Source organism: Monodon monoceros, unplaced genomic scaffold, assembly GCF_005190385.1.
Source record: "Monodon monoceros isolate NGI ecotype Baffin Bay Population unplaced genomic scaffold, NGI_Narwhal_1 Super_Scaffold_7, whole genome shotgun sequence".
Classification (NCBI taxonomy): domain Eukaryota; kingdom Metazoa; phylum Chordata; class Mammalia; order Artiodactyla; family Monodontidae; genus Monodon; species Monodon monoceros.
In genome coordinates, this window is record NW_021703784.1 from 45,513,528 (window position 1) to 45,536,954 (window position 23,427).

General features: G+C 43.8%; 1 protein-coding gene across 13 annotated transcripts in view; it reads left to right on the forward strand.

Moving 5' to 3' along the window:
- The window catches only part of SYTL2 (synaptotagmin like 2), a 104,716-nt gene that overhangs the window by 27,260 nt on the left and 54,029 nt on the right, over positions 1–23,427 (forward strand). For 12 of the 13 annotated variants that reach the window (XR_003791374.1, XR_003791375.1, XR_003791376.1 and 9 more), the window contains exon 2: positions 14,616–15,113. Coding sequence is in view for 10 of the 13 variants with exons in the window: in XM_029207321.1 (XP_029063154.1) it covers positions 15,013–15,113 (101 nt within the window). In the remaining 3 variants the exon portion in view is untranslated. Of the gene's footprint in view, positions 1–14,293; positions 14,512–14,615; positions 15,114–23,427 lie in introns of all 13 variants that reach the window. The other variant, XM_029207319.1, reaches the window with a different exon arrangement.

The following is a 23,427-nucleotide window of genomic DNA, read 5'->3' on the forward strand; positions in this document are numbered from 1 at the left end:
TTTTCCGTCAAATCCAAGTTCTACCTATTAATTTCATTAACTTAGTTTTTATCTTTTATAACACACATACATACCTTTCAACATTATTAATAAGGCATTTTGCTTTTCTATACAAAATCACATCCTTTCATCTGATTTTTCCAGGGTCTGGCTGAGAATTTTCAGAAGGCTTAGTGTATAATTTATCTCTTTTGGAGATTTTCCTTCCTCTTGCTAAAAAAAAAATTTTTTTTAAACCCCACCCCAAACCAAAACCCACCAAGTTGGACATCATTTCTAAATTTGAATCTCCTTTTAAAAAAACTGGTTCAGTTAGTTTAAAGAGAGGTTTCTCAGAAACACATGTAGTGTATATTTTTCGTCTCCACGAAGATTATGTCACAATTCCAAACCGCTATATATATTTTTTCCTAATAAGGCAAAGGCTTGCAGGTAGTTTACTTTCTTGCTTTTTGAATAGAGAAAACATTCCTTTAAAAAAATCAATTTCTGGTCCTTTGTAACAACGCTTTAAAATGCATGTGGTACTTCAGTGGAATTTGGTCCAGTGTCAGCAAACACTATATGGCAGGCACAGGGTCAGGTAGTGGGAATACAGAGGAGATGGACACGATGTCTCTACCTTCAGGGAGCACCCAGGGTCCTTGTAAGGGAGACTGACAAGTCAGCAGGCCGTTGCTATATCGTACAGTCCTGTGAGACCACAGAGGAGAAGACTGTAGCCAACTTGTGAGGAAAGGGCTAGACTCACCTTCTCGGAGGAGGTGACAATTGGACTGTGACTTGAAAGATGAAGAGGAGTCTAAGAAGCTGGGAAAGGGCATTGCAGGCAGAGGGAGTTCTGTGTTCTAAAAGCACGGAAGTGTCAGAGGTAAATTTAAGGACCATCAGGGTATGATGTTGGGGAAAATGGAGGGGAAGGCAGGGGCCAGATCTGGAGGGGCCCATGTAACACTGAGGGGTTTGACTTTTATCCTGAAAGCAATGAGGAGCCGTTGAATGGACCTCCCAGGGAGTCTTACACCAGAAGGAGACCTTAGAGGTCAGAGTCTAGCATTTCATTTGACAGATTTGGAAACTGAGGCCGACGAATGGAAATTGACGTACTCGTGGCCACACAGCTAGTCAGTGGCTGATAACGTACATCTTTGTATAGACCCAGTGGTGCCTGGGGAGTAGGATAGAGGGGAGCCTTCACGATGAAATTCCAGTGTTGACCTTGTGAAGGCAGATTCTCATAGGAACATTTATCCCAAGATTTATCATGGGGACTGCATGATTTGGGCTAATGACCCCAGCATGCCTTTTTTGCATATCATGTCCTTTAAAGGAAAGGCCGTCACGAGCTAGAAATGCTCTTTGACTATTTTTAGGCTGTGTGGTAGGGGGAATTAGTGGAATTCTTAAGGTCAGCTCCAGCTGTTTTTCTCCAAAAGACCAGCTGAATTTTTCATGAGATTTGCTCATTAGGGCTTTTACCCTTCAGTGAGGCATTGTACTGAGTCTGAGTCAGCCTGTCCTGGGAAATAAGGGACGAGAGTATGGGGAAAACTAGACTGGAGTTGGGATGGCTGCTGCCCTTTTTTTTAAAATGTTAAGCACTAACTAATATTAAGTGCTAATTAATGTTAAGTGCTGTCTTAGATGTGGTTGGTTATTTCTCATACCTTCTCAGTCACATTCGGATTACAGCAAATACCTCAAAGGATTGTGGGGTTTTGAGGATTCAGGGATGCCATATATGTAGAGCCTGACACGATGCCTGGGTAGAGTTCTGACTAATTGCATCCTAGTACACTGAGTAGCACCTTTCGTTCAGGACCGTCACCTTGGAACACTCTACAGATATCAAGTCAGATATTCCTTAAGAATCCTGTGAGGGGAACTTGCCCGTGGTTATTTGGCATCTACAGTTACAATACTACCTCTCTATTGTGGTTCAGGGACTATATGAAGGCAGGTGAAGTGAAAGTATTCTTCATTTCTTCTGGAGTGCTCTGTGAACCCTTACTCCTATCTAATCATATGGGTGTCTTTTGGGAGCTCACGCTGTGTTAGAAGGTAAATGGATAAATATAGCTGTAAAGCATTTTTGCAGTTCACAAACTGTCTTTCCATGTGTGGTCTCATTGGCCCCCTGTAGTAATTCAGCAAGGGAGGTGGGCAGTGGTTAGAATCAATTTTAGAAAGGAGGAAATGGAGACTCAAGTAAGTGCTATGTTCGTGGTCACCAAGCTAGTCAGTGGGTGACTCGTTTTCAAACCAGATCGTATGACTTTAAATCTCATGTTCTTTCCTCTTCATGATGCTGCCAACTAGATTGAGAAATAAAGGGCCAAGTTTCTCCTCTAGCATAAAAGTGGTTTAAAGAATGCCTTTAAAGGAAGGTAACTGTTGCATACCCAACTGAGGAATGAAGGATCATGTCCAGCATGGGATTTCTAGACATGATGGAGTAAAAGTGAACTTTGTCCCGCTGGCTCCGGAATAACCGCTATTTTCTGATCTAGAACTCAGTGACATTAAAATAACAATGTATAACTTATGCTAATGAAAACAGTACTCATTTAAAATCGTTGGTAGGGTTGAAGAGTAGTTGAGAGGCATTAACCAAAGAGAGTAGGTCTTACAAAATTTCTATCTTAAGAATTCTGTCTAACACAGATGATCCGAAAGAGAACCAGAATACTTCTCCCCTTCTCTCTTAAATGGAGAAAAATGAGGCCATCCTTACTATTCACAGAACAGGAAGCCTGAGGAGATACTCCCAACTTAACTTCAGTGAGTTAACTTCAGTGAGTTACTTAATATTTAAGAGTTTTTTGTTTTGTTTTTTTTTTACTATTACTATGTGCAAGGTACTGTGTGGCTACAAAAATGAAGTGGACTTAAATCTTTCCCTTAAAGAGTCTAGAAGTGGGAATTTGATATAAGTTTCTGTAATGTTTATGTAATTGTTGAATGCTTATTGTGTTGGGCACTTAGATATGAGCTTAAATCTTCTCAACAACCCAGTAAGACAGGTATGATGCCCATTTTACAGATGAGAAGCCTGAGGCTCAGAGAAGCTAAGTAACTTGCACAAGAGGGTCAAACTGTACCCAGGTACCCAGGTCTGACTCTGGAGCCTGTGCTCTTTCCTACTTCAGATGACAGATGTACAGATAAGAGCCTATGAGGGCTCAGTGAAAGAAGTAATTATTGCTAGCTTGTGGAAGGGATATTTTTGAGGGGCAGGGGGCTGCAGGAGCAGCTTCATGGAGGAGCTGGGGCTTGAGTGATTGGTAAGGTTTGGATGTGTGCAGAAACAAGGGAAAGACATTCTAGGCGATGAGAACAGCAAGAACAGAGGTCTGGTGATGATAGTGTAGAGCTGATATTGAGGAGTGATTTGGCTGGAATTCATGGGGTGAGAAAGGGTCCATGGAAAATAAGATTAGATAGGGAGCTTGGGATGAGAAGTATGTCAGTACTAGGAATTTGGATTTACTCTGCCATCAGGGAAGAGCTAGGGAAGGTTTTTAAATTGAGTACGGCATGCTCGAAGTGGGGCTTTGGAGTATGAGTCTAGCTGGACTGTATACGGTAGCCAGAAGTGAGGGTGAACCAGGAGGTAAAGAAGCCATGTTCAGTTCATGTTCCCTTCTAAATGAGTGGTAGAAAAGGAGAGAAGGGGTTGAATTGGAGGGAGAGTGCAGAGGTTCAGTCAACTGAACCTGGAAACTGATTGGCTATATGGCAAGGAGAGGAAAGCATCCACTCTCAGTGTTGCTTTTAAAGATGTATTTAGTCAACAGAGTTCCAGGCAACAAACTGGGGGTTCAGAGATGAATGAGGCACATTATCTATCCTCAGGCTGTATTAGTTTCCTATTACTGCAGTGCAAGTTACCACAAACTTAGTGGCTTGAAACAACACAAATTTATTATCTTACAGTTCTGGAGGTCAGAAATCCGAAATGAGTCTTACAGGATAAAGTCAAGAAGTTGGCATAGCTGAGTTCCTGCTGGAGGCTCTGGTGGGAGAATGTTTCCTTTCCCCTTCCAGCTGTTAGAGGCTGTCTGCATTCCTTGGTTCATGGTCCCTTACTCCATCTTCAAAGCTCGTCACTCCAACCTGTCTTCATCCTCACATCTCCTCTCTCTCTTTTAGACCATCTTGCATCCTTATGAGGACCTTGTGATTCCATTGGGTCTGCTGAAATAATCCGGGATAATTTCCCCATCACGATATCCTTAATCACATATGTAACGTCCCTCTTACCGTTTACCATATTCACAAGTTCCAGGAATTAGGATGTGGACATCTTTGGAGGACCCTTATTCTGCCTACCAGGGAGTTAACAAACACATCTATGGAAGATAACTTGACAAAGCTTTTTGTCCCTGTAATCTCTTTTTTCTTCCCTTTATTCAATCAATGAGGCACCTGTTGTAAGTCAGGCACCATACTAGGTGCTGAGGACAGGGGGATGCCGAGGCACCTCGCTGCCCACCTCTAGAGGAAGAAGAATTAGAGAAGGGCTGTTAATGTAGAACCAGAGACCAAAATGTCAGGCTCTTGGCTCTTGATTTTCTAAAGTGGAGGTCCAGGCCTAAAATGAGAAGGTTTAGAAGAATTTTGGTAAAATTTCAAAATGGGATCCTCCCACCCAACCTCTCTACTGCCAAACCCCAAACCCCAATTTAGATTTTTTTTTATCTACTCAAAGGCCTCTGGGGATGGGGGTGTTTGCAGAAACCAGGAATTTGACTCCTTACAATAGGGTGGGAGGTTAGAAGAGGGAGACAAGTCTAATGAAGAAAATAGAAAAAGCAGCAGCAGTAACATTCCAACCTCAAGGTAGCATAGTAAGGTGATTCAGTTGGTGACATGTTGAAGATTTATTGTCAGCTGGTGTTTTTGAAGCCTTTACTACATCCCAGACCATTTAACCTACAGCCCAGTGTCATCCTCACGGTAACCCTGTAAGGTAGGCCTAACTGGCTATGTAGCACAGACCAAGAAACAAACCCAGAGCCCGTAGGGGAACTGCCAAAGAACTAATGAAAAATCAGTCTCTTTCCAAGCATCTTTTGACCCTAAAACCAGAGTGTCCTACGCCATCACAGCAGCCTCTTATGTCAAGGGGTACATTTAATGCATGTGGTCGGCATTATTCACCTGTATCCATTTCAAAACAAGTGTCTCGGGCTTCCCTGGTGGCACAGTGGTTGAGAGTCTGCCTGCCGATGCAGGGGACACGGGTTCGTGCCCCGGTATGGGAGGATCCCACATGCCGCGGAGCGGCTGGGCCCGTGAGCCATGGCCACTGAGCCTGCGTGTCCGGAGACTGTGCTCCGCAACGGGAGAGGCCACAACAGTGAAAGGCCCGCGTACCGCAAAAAAAGAAAAAAAACAAAAACAAGTGTCTCTCGGAGAGGAGCAAGAAAGACCTTGCACACAGTTAAGAACATGATATATCTTACACTAGGTTGGTATTTCATAGAGGAAAGACTATGTGAGAACATCGTGGGAAGGTGGCCATCTTCAAGACAAGGAAAAAGACTCAGAAGAAATGAAACCCTCTGACACCTTGATCTTGGACTTGTAGCCTCCAGAACTATGAGAAAATAAATTTCTACTGTTGAAGTCGCCCTTTTTTTTGGCATTTTGTTATAGCAGCACTTTCAAACTAATATAATGTATGCAGAGTATATAGACATTCTTTGTGCCATTCTTGCAGTTTTTTATGAGCTTAAAATTAATTTTTTCATTTCAGAATAAGAAAAGGAAAAACCAAAGAAAAATGGCACACATCTATCTATTCTAACATAGAAACAAAAATACTGAAAGAGTATTATTAAATTTTTAAAACCCAAGTCACAGAAACAATATCCACTTTTTTGTTGAGATATGTGATATGAGTATCTGAATAGAAAATGCCTGAATTGCCATATAATACAGTGTAAAACAATGATTACTTCTCTGAAATGAAGTTGGTAAGTGTGAGAGAAAAAGAGGTCATTTACTTTATATCTTGTATGATTTTGTGATTTTCAAACTTTTTTTAACAAAGAAAATATGTTACTTAATGATAATAATAGTATTAGTAATACATTCAATGAAAAAAAAACAAACTTGATGTATCTTTGATGGGATAATTAATGGCCTGACCAGAGAGATTTGAGCAGGTCTGGGCAAGGGTGAGGCACATAGGGCACCCAGGGCACAAATCTATGGAGAAAAGGTCACACAAGCACTGGCACTGCACTTGCCATACCCTGCGAGTGAGCGTCTCTTTACATCGTGTGCCTGGGTGCCTGACTGGTAAGGAGGCCTCACTCTCAGGGTGCTGCTGTGCTCACACAACCTTGCCTCCTTGAATTTTGGGCCCTGGGCATCTTGCTTGCCTCACCCTAGGTCTTAAATTTGAGCAGGGGCCAGAAAGAGGAGAGGACCAGTGAGTTCAGTGACCTCAGTGCTGGCTGCACATTCAAACCCCCTGAGTAGCTTAAAAAAAATATCTCGGGTAAGGTCTGACCACAGACCAGTTAAATCAGAATCACCGGCACGGGGTGGAAGGAAGGCAAAGAGGCCTAGGCACGGATATATTTTTTTAAGGTTTTTCAGGTGATGCTAATATACAGCCAGGTTTGGGAAGCCCTGAGTTTGTACATTTGGAGAGAGTCCCTCACTGCCAGGCTGAGTAGGAATGTACCTGATTGTACCAAAAGTGAGGGTTTATGTAGAGTCCTTTTAAAGCCAGAGCTGACGATTGCTACAGTTCAGTTAACTTTATGATCCTGGGTTTAATTCCAGCCTGGTTAATAAATCAGCTGGTTCTTCCACTCCCTTCCTCTGAATTTGAAACCTAGAAAATAATTAAAGCTAGAATTCATCTGCAATGCCTGTTGTTATCATCAATGTGCTGGTTTCAGGGGTGCTGGGAAATGTAGCTCAACCCATTTTATTAGCCCGTTTGCAAATCCTTACGTGGGTTGAATCTGTATCTGTCCCGGAAGATAAAGGAGGTCTCCTCTGAGGGTCCCAGCTCTCACATTAGGTAGCTGTGTGTCGTTAAGCAGTTGGTCTAACCCCTCTGTGTCTCAGCTTCCTCAACTGCACAGAGGACTGGTTATGACTCCATGATTCAGCCACTACTTCATTTTTGCGTTTGCTCTTGTTACAGCTGGAAAACAATTGATGTACAAATGAACATGCTTAATTTTGCTGTACTCTTTAACCAGTTGTCAGCCATTTCTGACCTACTGGGAATGCTTTATAGCTGTGATTGCCGAACCTGGCCGAACATCTGCATCCTGTGGGAACATTTTAGAAAATGCAGATTCCTGGGCCTTGTCCCTGAAGATCTTGATTCAGTGGGTCTTAAGCAATGTCTGGGAATCTGCTGCTCATCAGCCATATTTTGATACAAGCAATGATAAGTTTGATTAAAGTGGTAGAACTCCCAATTTAGATATCACTATAGAGTTGACCGTTGACAGAGATCATAGTTCTTCAAGGAAGCCTTCCCTGGCCCCCCGAAACTACATTATAAGCCTCCTGGTTAAAAGTTTTAAGGCACCCTGCCCTTCTGTTTTGTAGGACTTCTCAGGCTTGTTCAGTATCTGTCTTCCTTTCTGGAATATAAGTTCTCTAAGGGCAGAGACGGTGTACACTATTCCAACGTTTGGGACATACGACCTAATCTCTTCCAGAGTTGAGATCTGTGATGTGTGCTGCCATGGCAAAGGGAGAGGAAGTTTCCGTCTGGCATTTTGAACTGAGGCAGGGCTCCAGGTGCTTCCCAAGCTGTGTAACCAATAAGAGCCCATAACTGTGTTGGCTTTTACAGCAGCTCCGTGCGATGTCCGATGAACCTTGTCATACTGTCTTAAAGCTTCTGGATGTGTTGTAAGTCATCCCTTTTGTAGGTTGTCGTCCCTTTTTTTAGATTTGAGATGTCAGCCCAAGTGTGAAGATTAATATGAATTTTCAGCCACCCATTTCCCCAGCTCCTTTCTCTTTACTGTTTTTATCTTTTGAAATCCTGATATTCCAAGACAATACAGATTAAAAGGGTAGTCCAGGCACATTTATCGAGACTGAAAAATGTAAAAAATTCCAGTTCCAGTTCCCTCTCTTGGCATTTCAGGCCCCTCAGGGTCTGACCCCAGACACTGTTTCCCCACTTGTACCCTACACTCCAGTTACCAGCCTTCTTTTTGAACACCCTACCTTCATGGTTTCATGGCCAGTGCACTTGCCCAGAATGCCCGCTCCCTTCTTCTCAGCCTCCAAGGCTCTTATCATTTGATCTCCTTCCTAAATCCCTGTGGCCCCTGACACTTGGTTTGTACCTCCTTTATTAGTACTTGACATAGTACTTGTACGAAGGTAGGTTGTGTGTGATACTGTCTTCTTCACGTGGCCCATTATCTTACCCTTGACTGGGACTTGATTAAACTCTTTGATTCCTATGGGTACCATAAGTCTAAACTTGCCTAGGAATGGCAGAAGGTGAGCTTTTCTAGAAATCCAGAGACATTATCATTAGGTTTCAAGAGGAGATTAAGGTGTAGGGAGCATTGTCACATATGAGTAGTCTTTCCTTCTCTGCACTTTCTTCATCCTTAGTTTGAGATCACCAAGTCAGTCTATGGGAAATGTTACCTGTCAGTTGCATCAGCCCCGGGGCTGAAGGCGGTGACTGAAGTAGAAAAATTTCTTCCACTTTTGGAAAAATCCTCACAAAAGTGAAAGCTTTGTATCTTGCGGTGCCTGTCAGTTTTGACTTTCAGTTGTTCCCCTGTGAAAAAGTAAAACAAACTTATTGGATAAATTATTTTTTCTTATTCCATCTATATTTTTTCATTTGTTCACTTCTTCCTAGATTCATTTCATTTATCCATTCAACTCAGGTTGTTTTTGAGAAGCTACTTTGAACCAGTCACAAGACAATTGTTCTTTCCTCTCAAGAAGCCCAATTTAGGCAATTTAGAGTAAATAATTTACATGTTTTTTAGTAGACTGATGAAAGCAGAGACCATGCAGAAACAAAATATTCGCATAGCCTTGTTTCCTGACAGTGCTGTGGACAAAGTTTGCTGTTCACATAAACACATTTCTATTAAAAACAACAACAACATTCTGATTGAGTTTAAACACATCTGAAGAAACTTTTTTTTTTTTTTTTTTTTGCGGTACGCGGGCCTCTCGCTGCTGTGGCCTCTCCCGTTGCGGAGCACAGGCTCCGGACATGCAGGCTCAGCGGCCACGGCTCACAGGACCAGCCGCTCCGCGGCATGTGGGATCTTCCCGGACCGGGGCACGAACCCGCGTCCCCTGCATCGGCAGGCAGACTCTCAACCACTGCGCCACCAGGGAAGCCCTGAAGAAACTTCTTTTAGTGATAGTTTCTGGTTCCTGGGATTGCTACCATTCTCAGAGTCTAGTGAGCACATATAAACACCCGCATATTGACACAGGTGCCTTTTTTCCTCTATCCATGCTTGTCTTCTTTTCCATGTCTATCCGTATAACAAACCCAAAGGGCCCAATCATTTTCCTGTTGCTGACAAGTTCTGCAGAGCAGGCCGTGCTTTGAGGGCCAGTGCAGTTCACTCATAGGAAATGACAAAGAAGAAAGTAGGGCGTCCAGAAGGAGGGACAGCTGGGTGAAAACAGGACTGGGCTGGGCATCAGGACACCTGGGGGTCTAGTTTCATCTTCGTGCCTAACTAGCTGTGTGACTTCTCAGAGAATAAGGGGGGGAGGGGTGTAATGAAAGATTAAAAGCGGCAGCTTTAGAATCCTACAGCCCTGGGTCCAAATCACATTCTGATTGAACGACTGTGGACAAGTTACTTAACTCCTCAAGCCCCGTGTTATCTGCATGATGTGGAGAAGACCTGCCGTACTGGGTGGGCAGAGTGATTAACTGACCTCCTGTGTATGAAGGGTCTTAACACCACCTGCTCACTTTTCAGCCCAGAGAAAAATGACCAAGATAGTGAGAGGCTTAGAAAACATCATGTGAGGAAGCCCTGAGGGAAGGGGGAAGTTCATCTTTCTCTCAACAAAGCAGACTCAGGGAGAACATGAACGCTGTCTTGCTTTCAGACTGTTGTGATGTCATGGGGCTGTCAGAACAATTTGCTTCTCTTCTGAAAACCTCATCATGTGAGAGTCACTACTTAAGTTTTCCTTCCCTTCCTTGAGGCCCGCAGGCTTTGGTACAGCAGCAGCCATCTGGGAAAGGAGAAGGTGCAGAGAGAGTTGGGGGAACGAATGCTGCTGTTAACCAGACTTTAACCTGGGTTTGGTTGGCGGAATGTTGGAGATTAGGCCTGCAAGCCTAGCTCTTCTCTTTGCTGCTGTCAAAAGCAAACACCAACTGTTTGAGGCCTTTTGGACAGCTGACAAAGAGAAGAGTATAGGCTTTTACAGATGTGGCATAGCAGGGCTGACACATGCAAAATATTTTGTTTGCTTTCTTCCAGTTTCAGTGAAATACAATTGACATACAGTACTGTATAAGTTGAAGGTGTACAGCATAACGATTTGACTTAAATACACCATGAAGTGATTATCACAGTAAGTTTAGTGAACATCCATCACCTCATGTAGATACAAAATTAAAGAAATAGAAAAAGTGTTCTTCCTTGTGATGAGAACTCTTAGGATTCACTCTCTTAACAACTTGCATATTTAACACCCAGCAGTGTTAATTATAATTGTCAGGTTGTACATTACCTCCTTAGTATTTATTTATCTTGTAACTGGAAGTTTGTACCTTTTGGCTGCCTTCCTCCAATTGCCCCTCTCCCAATCCCCACCTCTGGTAACCATAAATCTCTTTTTCTGTGAACAAAATATTCACATAGCCTTGTTTCCTGACAGTGCTGTGGACAAAGTTTGCTGTTCACATAAACACATTTCTATTAAAAACAACAACAACATTCTGATTGAGTTTAAACACATCTGAAGAAACTTTTTATTTTTTTTTTTGCGGTACGCGGGCCTCTCCCTGCTGTGGCCTCTCCCGTTGCGGAGCACAGGCTCCGGACACGCAGGCTCAGTGGCCACGGCTCACAGGACCAGCCGCTCCGCGGCACGTGGGATCTTCCCGGACCGGGGCACCAACCCGCATTCCCTGCATTGGCAGGTGGACTCTCAACCACTGCGCCACCAGGGAAGCCCTATTACCTTCTTTTTTTTCTGCCCTCCCTTATTGCTGCTGCAGAAATCTTACAGCCCTTGCAAAGCCCGATATAGTCTGACCTATTTCCTTTCTGGCCTGCTCCATCCTTTTCTCCTCCTGGCACACTGGCCTTCCAGCACTGGCTCCCTTGAAGTTTGTTGAACATGTCAAATACACTCCCACCTCAGGACCCTCTGATGCCTGTGTGGCTCGTTCCCTCATCTCTGGCAAGTTTTTGCTCAAATATCATCTTCTCAATGAGACCTACCCTAGCCACTCTCTGTAAAACTCCAATGCACCTCACCTTATTATTCCCTTCCCAGCTTTGTTTTCCTCCAGAGCTCTTATCACCTTCCCAAAAGTTACATAATTGTTTTTATTTTTTATTTATGTTTTTATTATTTAGTTTGATCATTATCCCTTCCAACTGACATATACACTCTACAAGGACAGGAAGTTTTTAGTGTCTTATTCATTAATGTATCTCCAGTGCTTAGAACAGTGTCAGGCACATAATAGGCTCTCTATAAATGTTTGTTGAATGAATGAATGAAATTGACTAGCTCTCATGATAGATATCATCCAGAATATTGGGAGTTGGGGGTCACCTGGTACTGAAGAGGCTTGATTGCCATCTGAGGGCTTTCCCACGATCTGGCTGGGTAGTAACTCCCCACTACCCAATTAGGAATCAAGGGTTCGAGCCCTTCACTTCTTTGTAAAATAAGGACATTGCCCTTTGCCTCACCAAATAGGCTATTTTTAGGAAAAACTTAACCCTAGAAGCTTTTACACAGAAGCACTGGTTAGCTTATCGTTCTATTTGAAGGTGTTGAAACCAGCATTTCTCCCTTTAGGCCCCCCTGCCAATTACCACTGCTGGAAAATTTAAGTTGTTTTTCTCCTTTGTTCTCTTCCTGTCCTCGACTCACTGAACTTAAAAACAATCTCCCATTGAACCTGGGAGGCAGTGTGATGCCTCATGAAGGACATGGTTCCAAGAATGTGGCCTGAATCTATTTCCTTGCCAGCCTTTGAGATCTAAGGAAGTTACTGCACATGAAAGAAAGCTACTGTGCATGAAAGAATTGAGATAGCCATCCCGTGGTGAAGTTGTCTATTTGGATTAGGTTCACTAATTCATTTACTCATTCACTTATTTCTTTTCTTTTTTTAAATTAATTAATTAATTTATATATTTATTTTTGGCTGCATTGGGTCTTCATTGCTGAGCATGGGCTTTCTCTAGTTGCGGTGAGCAGGGACTACTCTGTTGCGGTGCACAGGTTTCTCATTGTAGTGGCTTCTCTTGTTGCAGAGCATGGGCTCTAGGCGCGCAGCCTTCAGTAGTTACGGCATCCGGGCTCAGTAGTTGTGGCTTGTGAGCTCTAGAGTGCAGGCTCAGTAGTGTGGTGCACAGGCTTAGTTGCTCCATGGCATGTGGGATCTTTCCAGACCAGGGCTTGAACCCATGTACCCTGCATTGGCAGGCGGATTCTTAACCACTGCGCCACCAGGGAAGTCCCACCTCATCCACTTATTTCTTCACATTGAGAGACTCACAGTCAGATGGGAGAGATGGAGAGCTGACAGATAATTATAACAGTGGAGATACGTAGGTGGAGGAGAAAATTTTTGTGTTAGTCAAGTTCCTGCTACAAAAGTGTTTATTGTATAACAACCCCAAACCTCAGTGGCTTCCAACAAAAAATATTTACTTCTTGCTTCAATACCTACAGACCAGCTAAGGTGGCCCTGCTTCAGGTGGATGAGGTTCTGGTCTGTTCTTGTATCTCTTTTTCTGAGACCCTGACTGAAGAGGCAGTGGCTACCTGGGGCAAGCTCTTCTTGTGGTCTATGGCCAGAGTACAAGAAGCCAAGCCAAACCACACAAGCATATCCACAGACTATACTTGCATCACATTTATAACGTTCCATTGACCAAAGTAAGTCACAGGCCAATCCCCCCTCCAGAAAGATAGGGATGAATACTCTGCTTACTGTAGTGGCAACATGATTGTATAGTTCTGTTTCAGGGAGGAAGTGAAGAGTTAGGAATAATTGAATCTACTACAGCATTTAACTCTGGCTATGGGAGTGAGGGAAGGCTTCCTGGAGGTGGTGACTTTCATCTTGAAGGATGAGTTATTTTTCAAGACAAACAAGCAGGCAGTAACATATGCAAGTGCGTGCAAATTAAAAAAAATATGTGTGAAGTGTTGTCTTAATATTTATTTGAGTCGTCACTGTGGGCAATATGCAAAGAGCTACAGGAAGATAAAATAAAGGTCACCTGAGTACCTGCCTATGAAGTCCAAGCTTCATGGGGGAGATCAGAAAGATACAAAAGAGAAAAGGAAATTATGTAACCAGTACACTCTTATTCAGCTGGATGGGACAAAAGTGTGAACTCAGAAAGGAAGCTAGAATATATTTTTAGCTATTTTTGGTACAGGATGCAAGCTATGCGCTCTTTTATATTCATTATGTCATTTAATCCTGACAACCTGTGAAGGATGTCCTAATGAGAAACTGAGCCTCGGAGTGGTTAGGTAACTTGCCTAACGGTTTGTAGTTAGCAAGTAGTGGTGCGAGTACTTCTTAGTAATTCTGTTTTGCCAAAGAGCAAAGAATTTATTCATAAAAATTACTAGTGTACACACACTGTATTTTCTTAAGTAGGGCTGCTTTAAAATTTACTAAACCCATGTTTTTTAGTGTCTACTGTATATGCAGTACTGTGCTTTTTAAAGGGCCCCGATCCTGGAGTATCTCTGAAGTTCCACCTGGCTGTGGCATTCTGTAGGTCTCATCTTCTCACTGCTCATGGATTTAAAATGCCTCAAAGAAAATAGGATTCTTGCCCATGGTTCTACGCAAAAATGCTCACTTTGAATGTTGAGGAGTTTTGAAATTCTGCCTCTTCCATTCCCCCAGATTATACACACAACACCAGTAAGCGTTCTTTCTCCTTGGAAATGAAGGGAGACAAGCTAGGTGAGTTGCTCCAGGTTGAGCAAAAGTTAGAGGTGGGACTAAGTGGAGAATAACAATTCCTATTGTTGTGCAGATTACCTCTACCCAATACTAATTCTCTTGTCATTACAGAGCACAGATATACTCTAGTGGAATGTCCCTATGCAAGAAGTGAGCATTTTTGCAACCATCTCTTCCCTCTGTGGATGGTTAAACATTGACAGGCGTTTTTGTGCACTCTCCATCTTGGAGGTCCCGAATTGAGTTGAAGCATGTTTCATGATCCATTTTCTATTTGCTCAAGAAGCTGGCAGAACTGGTTTCCCTGATCTCAGACACCATCTCACATGGTCAGTTTTCTATCCCCAGACATGTTTTAAATCTTAAAATAATGAGCAATGCTTGTAGGAACTGCCTCTCACTGTGTGGTGTTTACTGTCTCACGATTCTGCAGGTAGGTGATGCTCAGATGCTGTTGCCTCTCATCAAGTTGACGTTGGACGGAAGGAGAATAAACTGTGCTCAGACTGGTCCAGGAGAGGGCGCGTGAGCAGGAATGCCGCTGTAGGTACAAGTGACCTGTCTGGCAAGGAATGCAGCATCCCGAGAGCCTCTTCTTGACATCATCCCACAGACCACTGCTTCCTCGAGGGAAAGGGCGCTGAGGATTTTGCTATCAGCCACCTAAAACTTTTGCCCAGCCAATAGAAGACTTTTGCTGAAGAACTGAACAAGATATCGTTTCATTTCATTTTTGCATCTTCTGATCATCTGGGCTACAGTAACTGTTGTTTAGCTTTGAGAATTTTAAGCCATATTTGTTTCTGTCATTTTTGTGTACACGTTTCAAAATGATCGACTTAAGCTTCCTGACAGAGGAAGAGCAAGAGGTCATCATGAAGGTTCTGCAGCGGGATGCTGCTCTGAAGAGGGCTGAAGAGGAGAGAGTCAGGTAAGAGGCCGGACAGTTCCTCGGGCATGGGAGGATGGGCAGTCTGTAAGAAGATGGGACACTTTTCTTTCCTCAACCTTAAGTGGTAGTTCTGACTTGGAGCCTGACTTAACGGATTCCAATTTTAAGTTTATTTCTTGGACAGAACTTTCTCCTCCGTATCTCTTTTTTTTTTTTTTTTTTTTTCCGGTACACGGGCCTCTCACTGTTGTGGCCTCTCCTGTTGTGGAGCACAGGCTCCGGACGCGCAGGCTCAGCGGCCATGGCTCACGGGCCCAGCCGCTCCGCGACATGTGGGATCTTCCCAGACCGAGGCTCGAACCCGCGTCCCCTGCATCGGCAGGCAGACTCTCAACCACTGCGCCACCAGGGAAGCCCCATATCTCTTAATTTATCCCATAGGACTCCTGCCAGAAATAGTTTTGATTAAAAACCTAACTAAACTCCTTTAAATTGTTAAACACTGGATTAAAAATGAAATAATGTATACAAACACATACATACATCTACTTCTCTCCCTCTCTCTCTCTCTCTATATATATATACATATATATAAACACACACATATATATCGACTTTTTAAACTGAATCTACTTAAAAAATGGATCATGTATGAAATAAGAAAATTTTTTTGATTTCTAAACTTTTCAGAAGGAAATAAATTGAGAAGTAGCTCACATTTTTGCACATCTTCAGAAATGTTTGAAATGGTTTCAACAGCAATTGAAATTAGTTCTGACTGAGCCAATTTTTCATTTGTGTTCCATAAGAAGGAGTGGCAACTTTGACACACTATTCACTTTGGGAGGAACCCAAATGTTCCACATCAGCATTTCCACCACTTTCACTCACTTGTGGGGCTGGAGGAGCGTGAGGTCAGAATGCTGAAGAAGTGGGCTTGAGTCCAAGCCCTGCCATCTATTGCCTTTGTAATCTGGGGCCTTGAAGGCAGCGAAAGGTTTCCTGAATGTGAGTCATATTAACTGCATGATCCCCAACCTAGGAGTTATGCAAAAGGAACATAAGGCCTGTTCTTACTTCTTAGGATAGCAGGATCATGAATAATGGAGTTATTTGTGCCCATATTTCGTTATCCATATTTTGACCCTAATTTGAACATGGGTGCTTTATAAAAGAACATGCTGAAATTCACTTCAAGCACTCCAGAGTGTCTAACTATGGCTACTAACAATTCATATATTGATAGTGCTTAACAGATTGCAAGGAGCTTATATGACTTTTATTCCTTCTGAGCTCACAACACTCGTGCAGTTGGGGGTGCAGGGTGGGATGTAATTACACCCACTTGAAGTGTGAGGAAATTGACCTTGAGACAGGTCAGGTGACTCACCCAAGCTCATGTAGTCCGTAGGTGTCAGAAGTGAGAACTAAATCCTGGCCCTCAGGTACTCATTCACTAACTCCACCTCCCCTCCCTAAGAAAACTATAGCAGACAGGACATCCTGGGAAGACCGTTAGACCCATTTTAGAAAGAAGGGGAGGGGGCAACACAGAGAAAATATTAGTTGATTTTTCAAGCATACTGGGAAATGGGAATTCCTTTAGTCTCTCGGAAGATAAGATGGAGAAGATGGGAAAGAAAGCAGTGGAGCTGGGATTGCACCGGGTCCTGTCCCTCTTCCTGCCTCAGGATGTGGGGACTCTGAATCCTGGCGAGCTGCGATCTTTGATTCCTCCCACTTACAAGACCTTACGTGTGGTCTGTAATTCTGTTTCCTCTATCTAGCCAGGTTACGAAGAGAGATTCATTCTCCCTCCCTTCTGTATTTACTTGACCCCAGAGATTCCAGGCTGCTGGGTCTTCCCTGTAGTTCTCTGATTCTGTATGAGATGAGTGGAGGTGTTTCTCAGGCATCTACAGTAATTGCTGAAAATATACTTAAAAATTCAAAGTTCCGGGCTTCCCTGGTGGCGCAGTGGTTGAGAGTCTGCCTGCCGATGCAGAGGACACAGGTTCGTGCCCCGGTCCGGGAAGATCCCACGTGCTGCGGAGCGGCTGGGCCCGTGAGCCATGGCCACTGAGCCTGTGCGTCTGGAGCCTGTGCTCCGCAATGGGAGAGGCCACAACGGTGAGAGGCCCGCGTACCGCAAAAAAAAAAAAAAAAAAAATCAAAGTTCTGCCTGGAACTGGGCCTTGTAAGGGGTGTGTGTGTAGCCACTAGCACCAGCCAGTCTACAGCCACAGCAGGAATGCTGTGAGTCCGTTTGTAGCAGGGACTTTGCAGATTCTCCTTCCATGCACTGTTTCTGAGGATGCCTCGGAAGCTGCTGCTGGTGCTGCCCTTGTTTCTTGCTTTTGTAAACTGATAGGAAGAAGGCTTGGGGTGGTGAAAATCTGGTGTGAGTCAAGTCCTGTTTACTGCTACCATTCTGGGGGCCTTCCTAATTAGGCACCAAGCAGCTCATGTGGACTTGGCCACAGGCAGGTCCAGGACTGAGTGACTGTGTGCGGGTGGCACAGATGAGCATGAGGCCCATAGCCTATGGACACTGACAGAGGCCCAACCTGTAACCTGCTCCACACAAAAGGAATGGAGCTCTGGCACCCTTGGTTTTAGGACTGATGGAACCCGGGTTGGTTCTGAGGCTGTCTGCTCCTGGGCTGGTAGAACCATGACTAGGTTTCTGGTCTCTGAAAATGCTATTCTATGGGCTTTTGCTTTTCAGCCCCATCACCATCCCACAGCTGTTTGTCTCTAGCTCTTCCATCAGAGTGATAGCCTGACAGCTCTGGAAAGATTTTTGGGGTCCATATCAGTCACTTTACAGATAATGAAGGAAAAGCCCAGAGAGGGGAAGTGACTTTCCCAGGGTCACACAGCTAGTCAGTGCCAAAGCCATGATAAGAAAAGCTCTTGGTCTACTGCTTTTCCTTCTGCCCCATGTTGCACACTGGTATTGCTTTTTCAGAAGAACAGTAAGGGCCCTAGCGTGGACCTTGAGTCAAAACTTAGTGAGTTTGAATCCTGTCCTCACCATTGATCAACTATGGTTCATTCAGCAAGTTACTTGACCTCTCTGAGCCTCAACTCAGAGACTGGGAATGACCCTAGTACCAAACTCAAAGAATTGCAGTCAGGATTAAGTAAGATAATTCTTAATCTTCTTAGCACATAGTAGGTGATTGATACATTTTAATTCCCTTATTCACCACTCCACCTATGCCTCTAAAAAAGGACAGAATTCTCTGGTCAGTGGTCTGATTCCTTAGAAGGAAATTACTCCTAAAACTCTCAAATATTTAACACAATGAAATTTAATCGAGTACTCATTAAGTCTAGGGAACTTCTCTGAACAAATGGAAGGAATTTTAGGGTAATTGAAACATGGTCCCAGTGCTCAAGGAATTTACCATTTAACCATTTAATGGATTATCAATCGCAAATTTAAAATCTCAACCTTGTTTCCCTAACGTGATTTTACAATGCCCCAGTCCTCCTCCAAGTTAGTATATGGCTTTAGAAACATAAATTAGATAATTCTAATATTAGCCTAAGGAAAACATCATTAGAAAGGCAAATCTGCCACTAAAATTCAGACTGCTATTTCAAATGCTAATTCATTACGGGCTTTGGAGTATAACCCTCCTGTAGCCGTGAGGACATTACTAATGGATGATAGCACTGCTGCCCACTAAGACCAGACACTGCCTCAGAGTCCTTTACAATATGGCTGTTGATGAGAGTTGGATTTAAATTGAAATCTGTTTGCCATTCCTGATTTATCCAGTGCTTTGACTTGTTCACATCCAAGCTCTTTCAGGGCACTTTGGAGACGATTTATCCTTTATGCTACCTCCCATCCTGATTTCATGGATGAGAAAATGAGTGTCAAACAGGGAAGCGTCCAGTTCCCAAATCACTCAACCTGTTAATAGTAGAATGTGGGTTTGAACCCAAGGGAATATCTACTGTGGTATCTTGGGGGTTCTGTTAGAAGAAAGCAATTCCAGGTCACTGTCTTTCATGCTGCCTCCTTACCTGTACCACAGTGCTAGGCCCGGTTATTACCATGCTTCACTACCCAGCTTGCTTTCCTAACTACCAGCTGGAGACATTTCACAAACCAGCAGTGAAGCAGACATCAGGATGGATTCTTTTTCTCGCTCCCCGCTGCCTCCTCCCTCTCTGTCCTCCTTTTTTAAAGAAACACCACCATACATACATAGATGTAACTTTAGTCTCTTAGGGTTTAAAAGTGACACACTCTAGAGGTGGTATTTCCTGTGCTTTGCATCACACTGCCAGCAGGAAATCATTGCCGCTGTGTGTCTGTACACTGCCAGCACCACGTCCCCCATCCCATAAACACACAACCACATCTAGGGTGATGGGCGTTCTTGCAGTAGACACCATGTCAACCACGACCGCATCTTTTTTTTTTTTTTTTTTTTTTTTGCGGTACGCGGGCCTGTCACTGCTGTGGCCTCTCCCGTTGCGGAGCACAGGCTCCGGACGCGCAGGCTCAGCGGCCATGGCTCAGGGGCACAGCCGCTCCGCGGCATGTGGGATCTTCCCGGACTGGGCCACGAACCCGCGTCCCCTGCATCGGCAGGCAGACTCCCAAGCACTGCGCCACCAGGGAAGCCCATGACCACATCTTATGATCCTCAGCTGCTGCCTTAAGATCTACTTTCTTTTAAACAAAGGCAGTTGTCATTGAAGAACTGCTTTCTAGGACCTCTGATGGCATTTTCTGTGAAAGCAAAGGGGAAAGGAACCAACATTTGTCCAGGGTTGACACTGTACACAGAGCTTCACGTTTTCCCCTTTCATCCGCACAGCAGTGTAGCTGAATCCACTCAACAAGGGGGAGGAAATAGAGTGGAGGAGGTTAAGTGCCCTGTAAGATTGAAACCTTGCTTATGCGACTGCAAAGCCTGTGCTTCCCACGCACTGTGCTGCCTCGCAGCAGACTGTGGGGATCTGTGGTGTGTCCACAGCACAAGTGATGCATGTTTCTTCTTGTTTTCCGCTGTAAAGAACTTTTGCAATTTATTTCATTTTCACGTGTTTGTTTTCAGATTCTCTTATCAAAGGTTGAATGCCTTTGTAGAAAGAGTGAAGTGTGATGGCCATCTTAGAAATCAAAATCATGTTTGGCTCTCTCAGGCAGGATGATGGGGCAGTGGAAAGAACGTTGGCTAGGAGTCAGGCTGGCTTCCGGTCCCCACTCTGTGTGACCTTGGGCAAACCTCTTAAACTCTCTGGGCCTCATTTCATCTATAAAGTGAGGCCATTTGTAACTATCTAAGGTCCATTCAAAACAAACATTCTCTCATTCAAAACAGACATCTAAGAGTACTTTCAAATCTCGTAGTCTAACCATCTTGCCCAGAATATACTGAGAGGTTAAAAAAAAAAATCTGGGAGTGGATCAATCAACCTCTCTGGCCAGTCTGCTGATTCTTATTATGCATAGCTGAGCAGATAATATCGACCAGGTCCTGTCTATGATGTTAGGCCTTTGCCTCATCATGATGAATAGCTAGAAGCTGGGGTGTGCTACGTGAGTACAAGCAGGAAAAATGTTGAACGCAGGATGAAGGGCGCCACTGCTCTTCTGGCTTTCCTCTGAAAGTGTTCACACTCTCTCTGCACCGCAGGAGTTGATGTTAGCAGTTAGGGCTGTGGACTAACTTTTTTATGTACAATTCCAAGCATATGCCTGGTATATGATAGGGAATTAATGAACTGTTGAATGAAAAAATGAACAGATATGGCCTTTACCATACAGAGAAAGCAAGATGGCCATCTTTTGCAGTTGACTGAATTCTTTGTACATCATGGTGAAATTGTGAGGATTAAATGAGATGATGCATGTTAAGTGCCACGCGTGAGGCCCAGTACCGAACACATGCTTTGTATGTATTAGCTGAAAGAATGGGGTGTGACCAGCATGTTCTGCCTGGAGGACCAACTGGACAGTGTCTTCTCTGGGTTGAGTGTTCTTCTGCCTTCACTTCTGCCCAGTGGCAGCCCATGGGTGTTTATTGAGCATCTTCTCTATCCTTAGCTCTCTACTAAGTACAACATGCACGTGTGGAGAGGATGGTAAGGTATAAAAAGTGTGTCAAGAAACTTACCTTTTTCCCACTTCAACTAAATGGTACAACAACGAGAGAATCAAGTGCTAATTTGGTTGGCACAATTAGAGTTCAAGAAAATTGAGAGATCAATATGGGCTGGTAGAGAAGATTTTATTTTATTTTAATTTTTTTATCAAAGTATAGTTGATTTACAATATTATGTTTCATATTATATTAGTACTGCATTGTGATTCAGTATTTTTATAGATTATACTCCATTCAAAGTTATTACAAGATAATGGCTATAATTCCCTTGCTGTACAATATATCCTTGTTGCTTATCTATTTTATACATAGTACTTTATATTTCTTAGTCCCCTACCCCTAATTTGCCCCTCCCCCATTCCCTCTCTCCTTTAGTAACCACCGGTTGGTTTTCTATGCCTGTGAGTCTATTTGTGTTTTGCATGTACATTCATTTGTATTATTTTTTTAGATTCCACATGTAAGTGATATCATACAGAATTTATCTTTCTCTGTCTGACTTATTTCACTAAGCATAATACTCTCTAGGTACAGAGAGGATTTTTTTTTTTTTTTTTGCGGTACATGGGCCTCTCACCATTGTGGCCTCTCCCGTTGGGGAGCACAGGCTCCGGACGCGCAGGCTAAGCGGCCATGGCTCACGGGCCCAGCCATTCCGCGGCACGTGGGATCTTTCCGGACCGGGGCACGAACCCGCGTCCCCTGCATCGGCAGGCAGACCCTCAACCACTGTGCCACCAGGGAAGCCCCAGAGAAGATTTTGGCAGCACCACCTACATGGTCGGATTTCTTTTTTTAATCTACACCTTTATAAAACTTGGGCTTTGATGTCATACATATGGGTTCATCTGTAAAATATTCCAAATGACTAAGCTAGAAAAAGAGATTGATTTACCCTAGTAGTGATTATCATGATAGGAGATATATAAATAGCACTTACTGAATTTGAAAGAATTTCCTATTCTTTTGCCACTTTAAAAGAAATGAGCCAGAAACCCAACCTCAATTCTTTGCTGTAACGGCTTTACTATGAAGGGCCATGTGCTTCAATGAGCCCGACTCACATGGTGCGGGCTTACTGTGCACTGAAAGCTTAATGGGATCAGAGGCTTGCAGACAGTCAGTTAGGCAGAAGCAGATCAAGAGTTGCATAAGGACCCTTCCAAAGTGCCTTTCCGTTGAACAACAAAGATAAGTGAATAAATAATCTCATGGAGAGAAGTTGGGAGTTGTTATGCTATGAGGGTTTGTGGTCTTCTTCAACACGATGGTGGCTGATGCCGTATTTCATCATGCTTTTCCCTAATCCACCAAGAGATGAGGTGGCCTGCCTCATTAGGAGGAGGCACTGCCATTGTGATGGAGCGTGGTTCACTTAACCCCAGCAGCGACAGGTTCTCTCTTATCTCTTGTCTTTACTCAGACTAGGTTGGCTGCTGAGCATTTATTTGTTAACTGATTTATTCACTCAACAGTTTCTGGGTATCAGCTCTGTGCCAGGCTCCGTGCTGGATGCTGGTGTTACAAAGGTGTTTATGAGGTAGTCCTTGCCTTCAAGGAGTTTGCAGAGTTCACAGATTAGTGTGTAAGACAGATGTGCAAATAGATCATTGGAACACAGTGTGGTGAGTGCTGTCGTGGAGGAGCTGTGGGAGCACGGAGAAGGGCAAGCCACACGGTGCCCTCAAGGATCAGGGAAGGCTTCCCTGGGGAGGTGCTACCTAGATCTGAGGGATGAGGGGCCACGTGCTGGACAGAGAAGTGAGGGAAAGACATCTGGAAAGAATTCACATTTAATGGTCTCTTACCAGGATCTGGGCACTGTTAGGCACTTTCAGGTAAATACCGCATTTAATCATCCCAGAAGTCCTGCAGAGTAGGTCTTATTTTTGCCTATCTTTATAAACAAGGGGACTGAAGCTTAGAGGGGTTCAGTAACCTGCCAAAGATCACATTTAGGAAGGGTCACAACGGGGAGTTGGACCTAATCTGGGGAGACATCAAAGCCCATAGTCTTTCTGCCACACCTTCCTGCCCTTAGTGTCTACAGAGGTCATGTAAGAGCAATGTGGAGATCAGTAAGAGGTCTAGTGTGCTGGCACGTGGGGGAGCATGGGAGCAAGTGCTGGGAAATGAATCTGAACAGGTATCCTGAAGCCAGGTGGTCAGGGACCTCATATGATATCCCTTCACTCCAAAAGCGCTGAATAAACACCCAC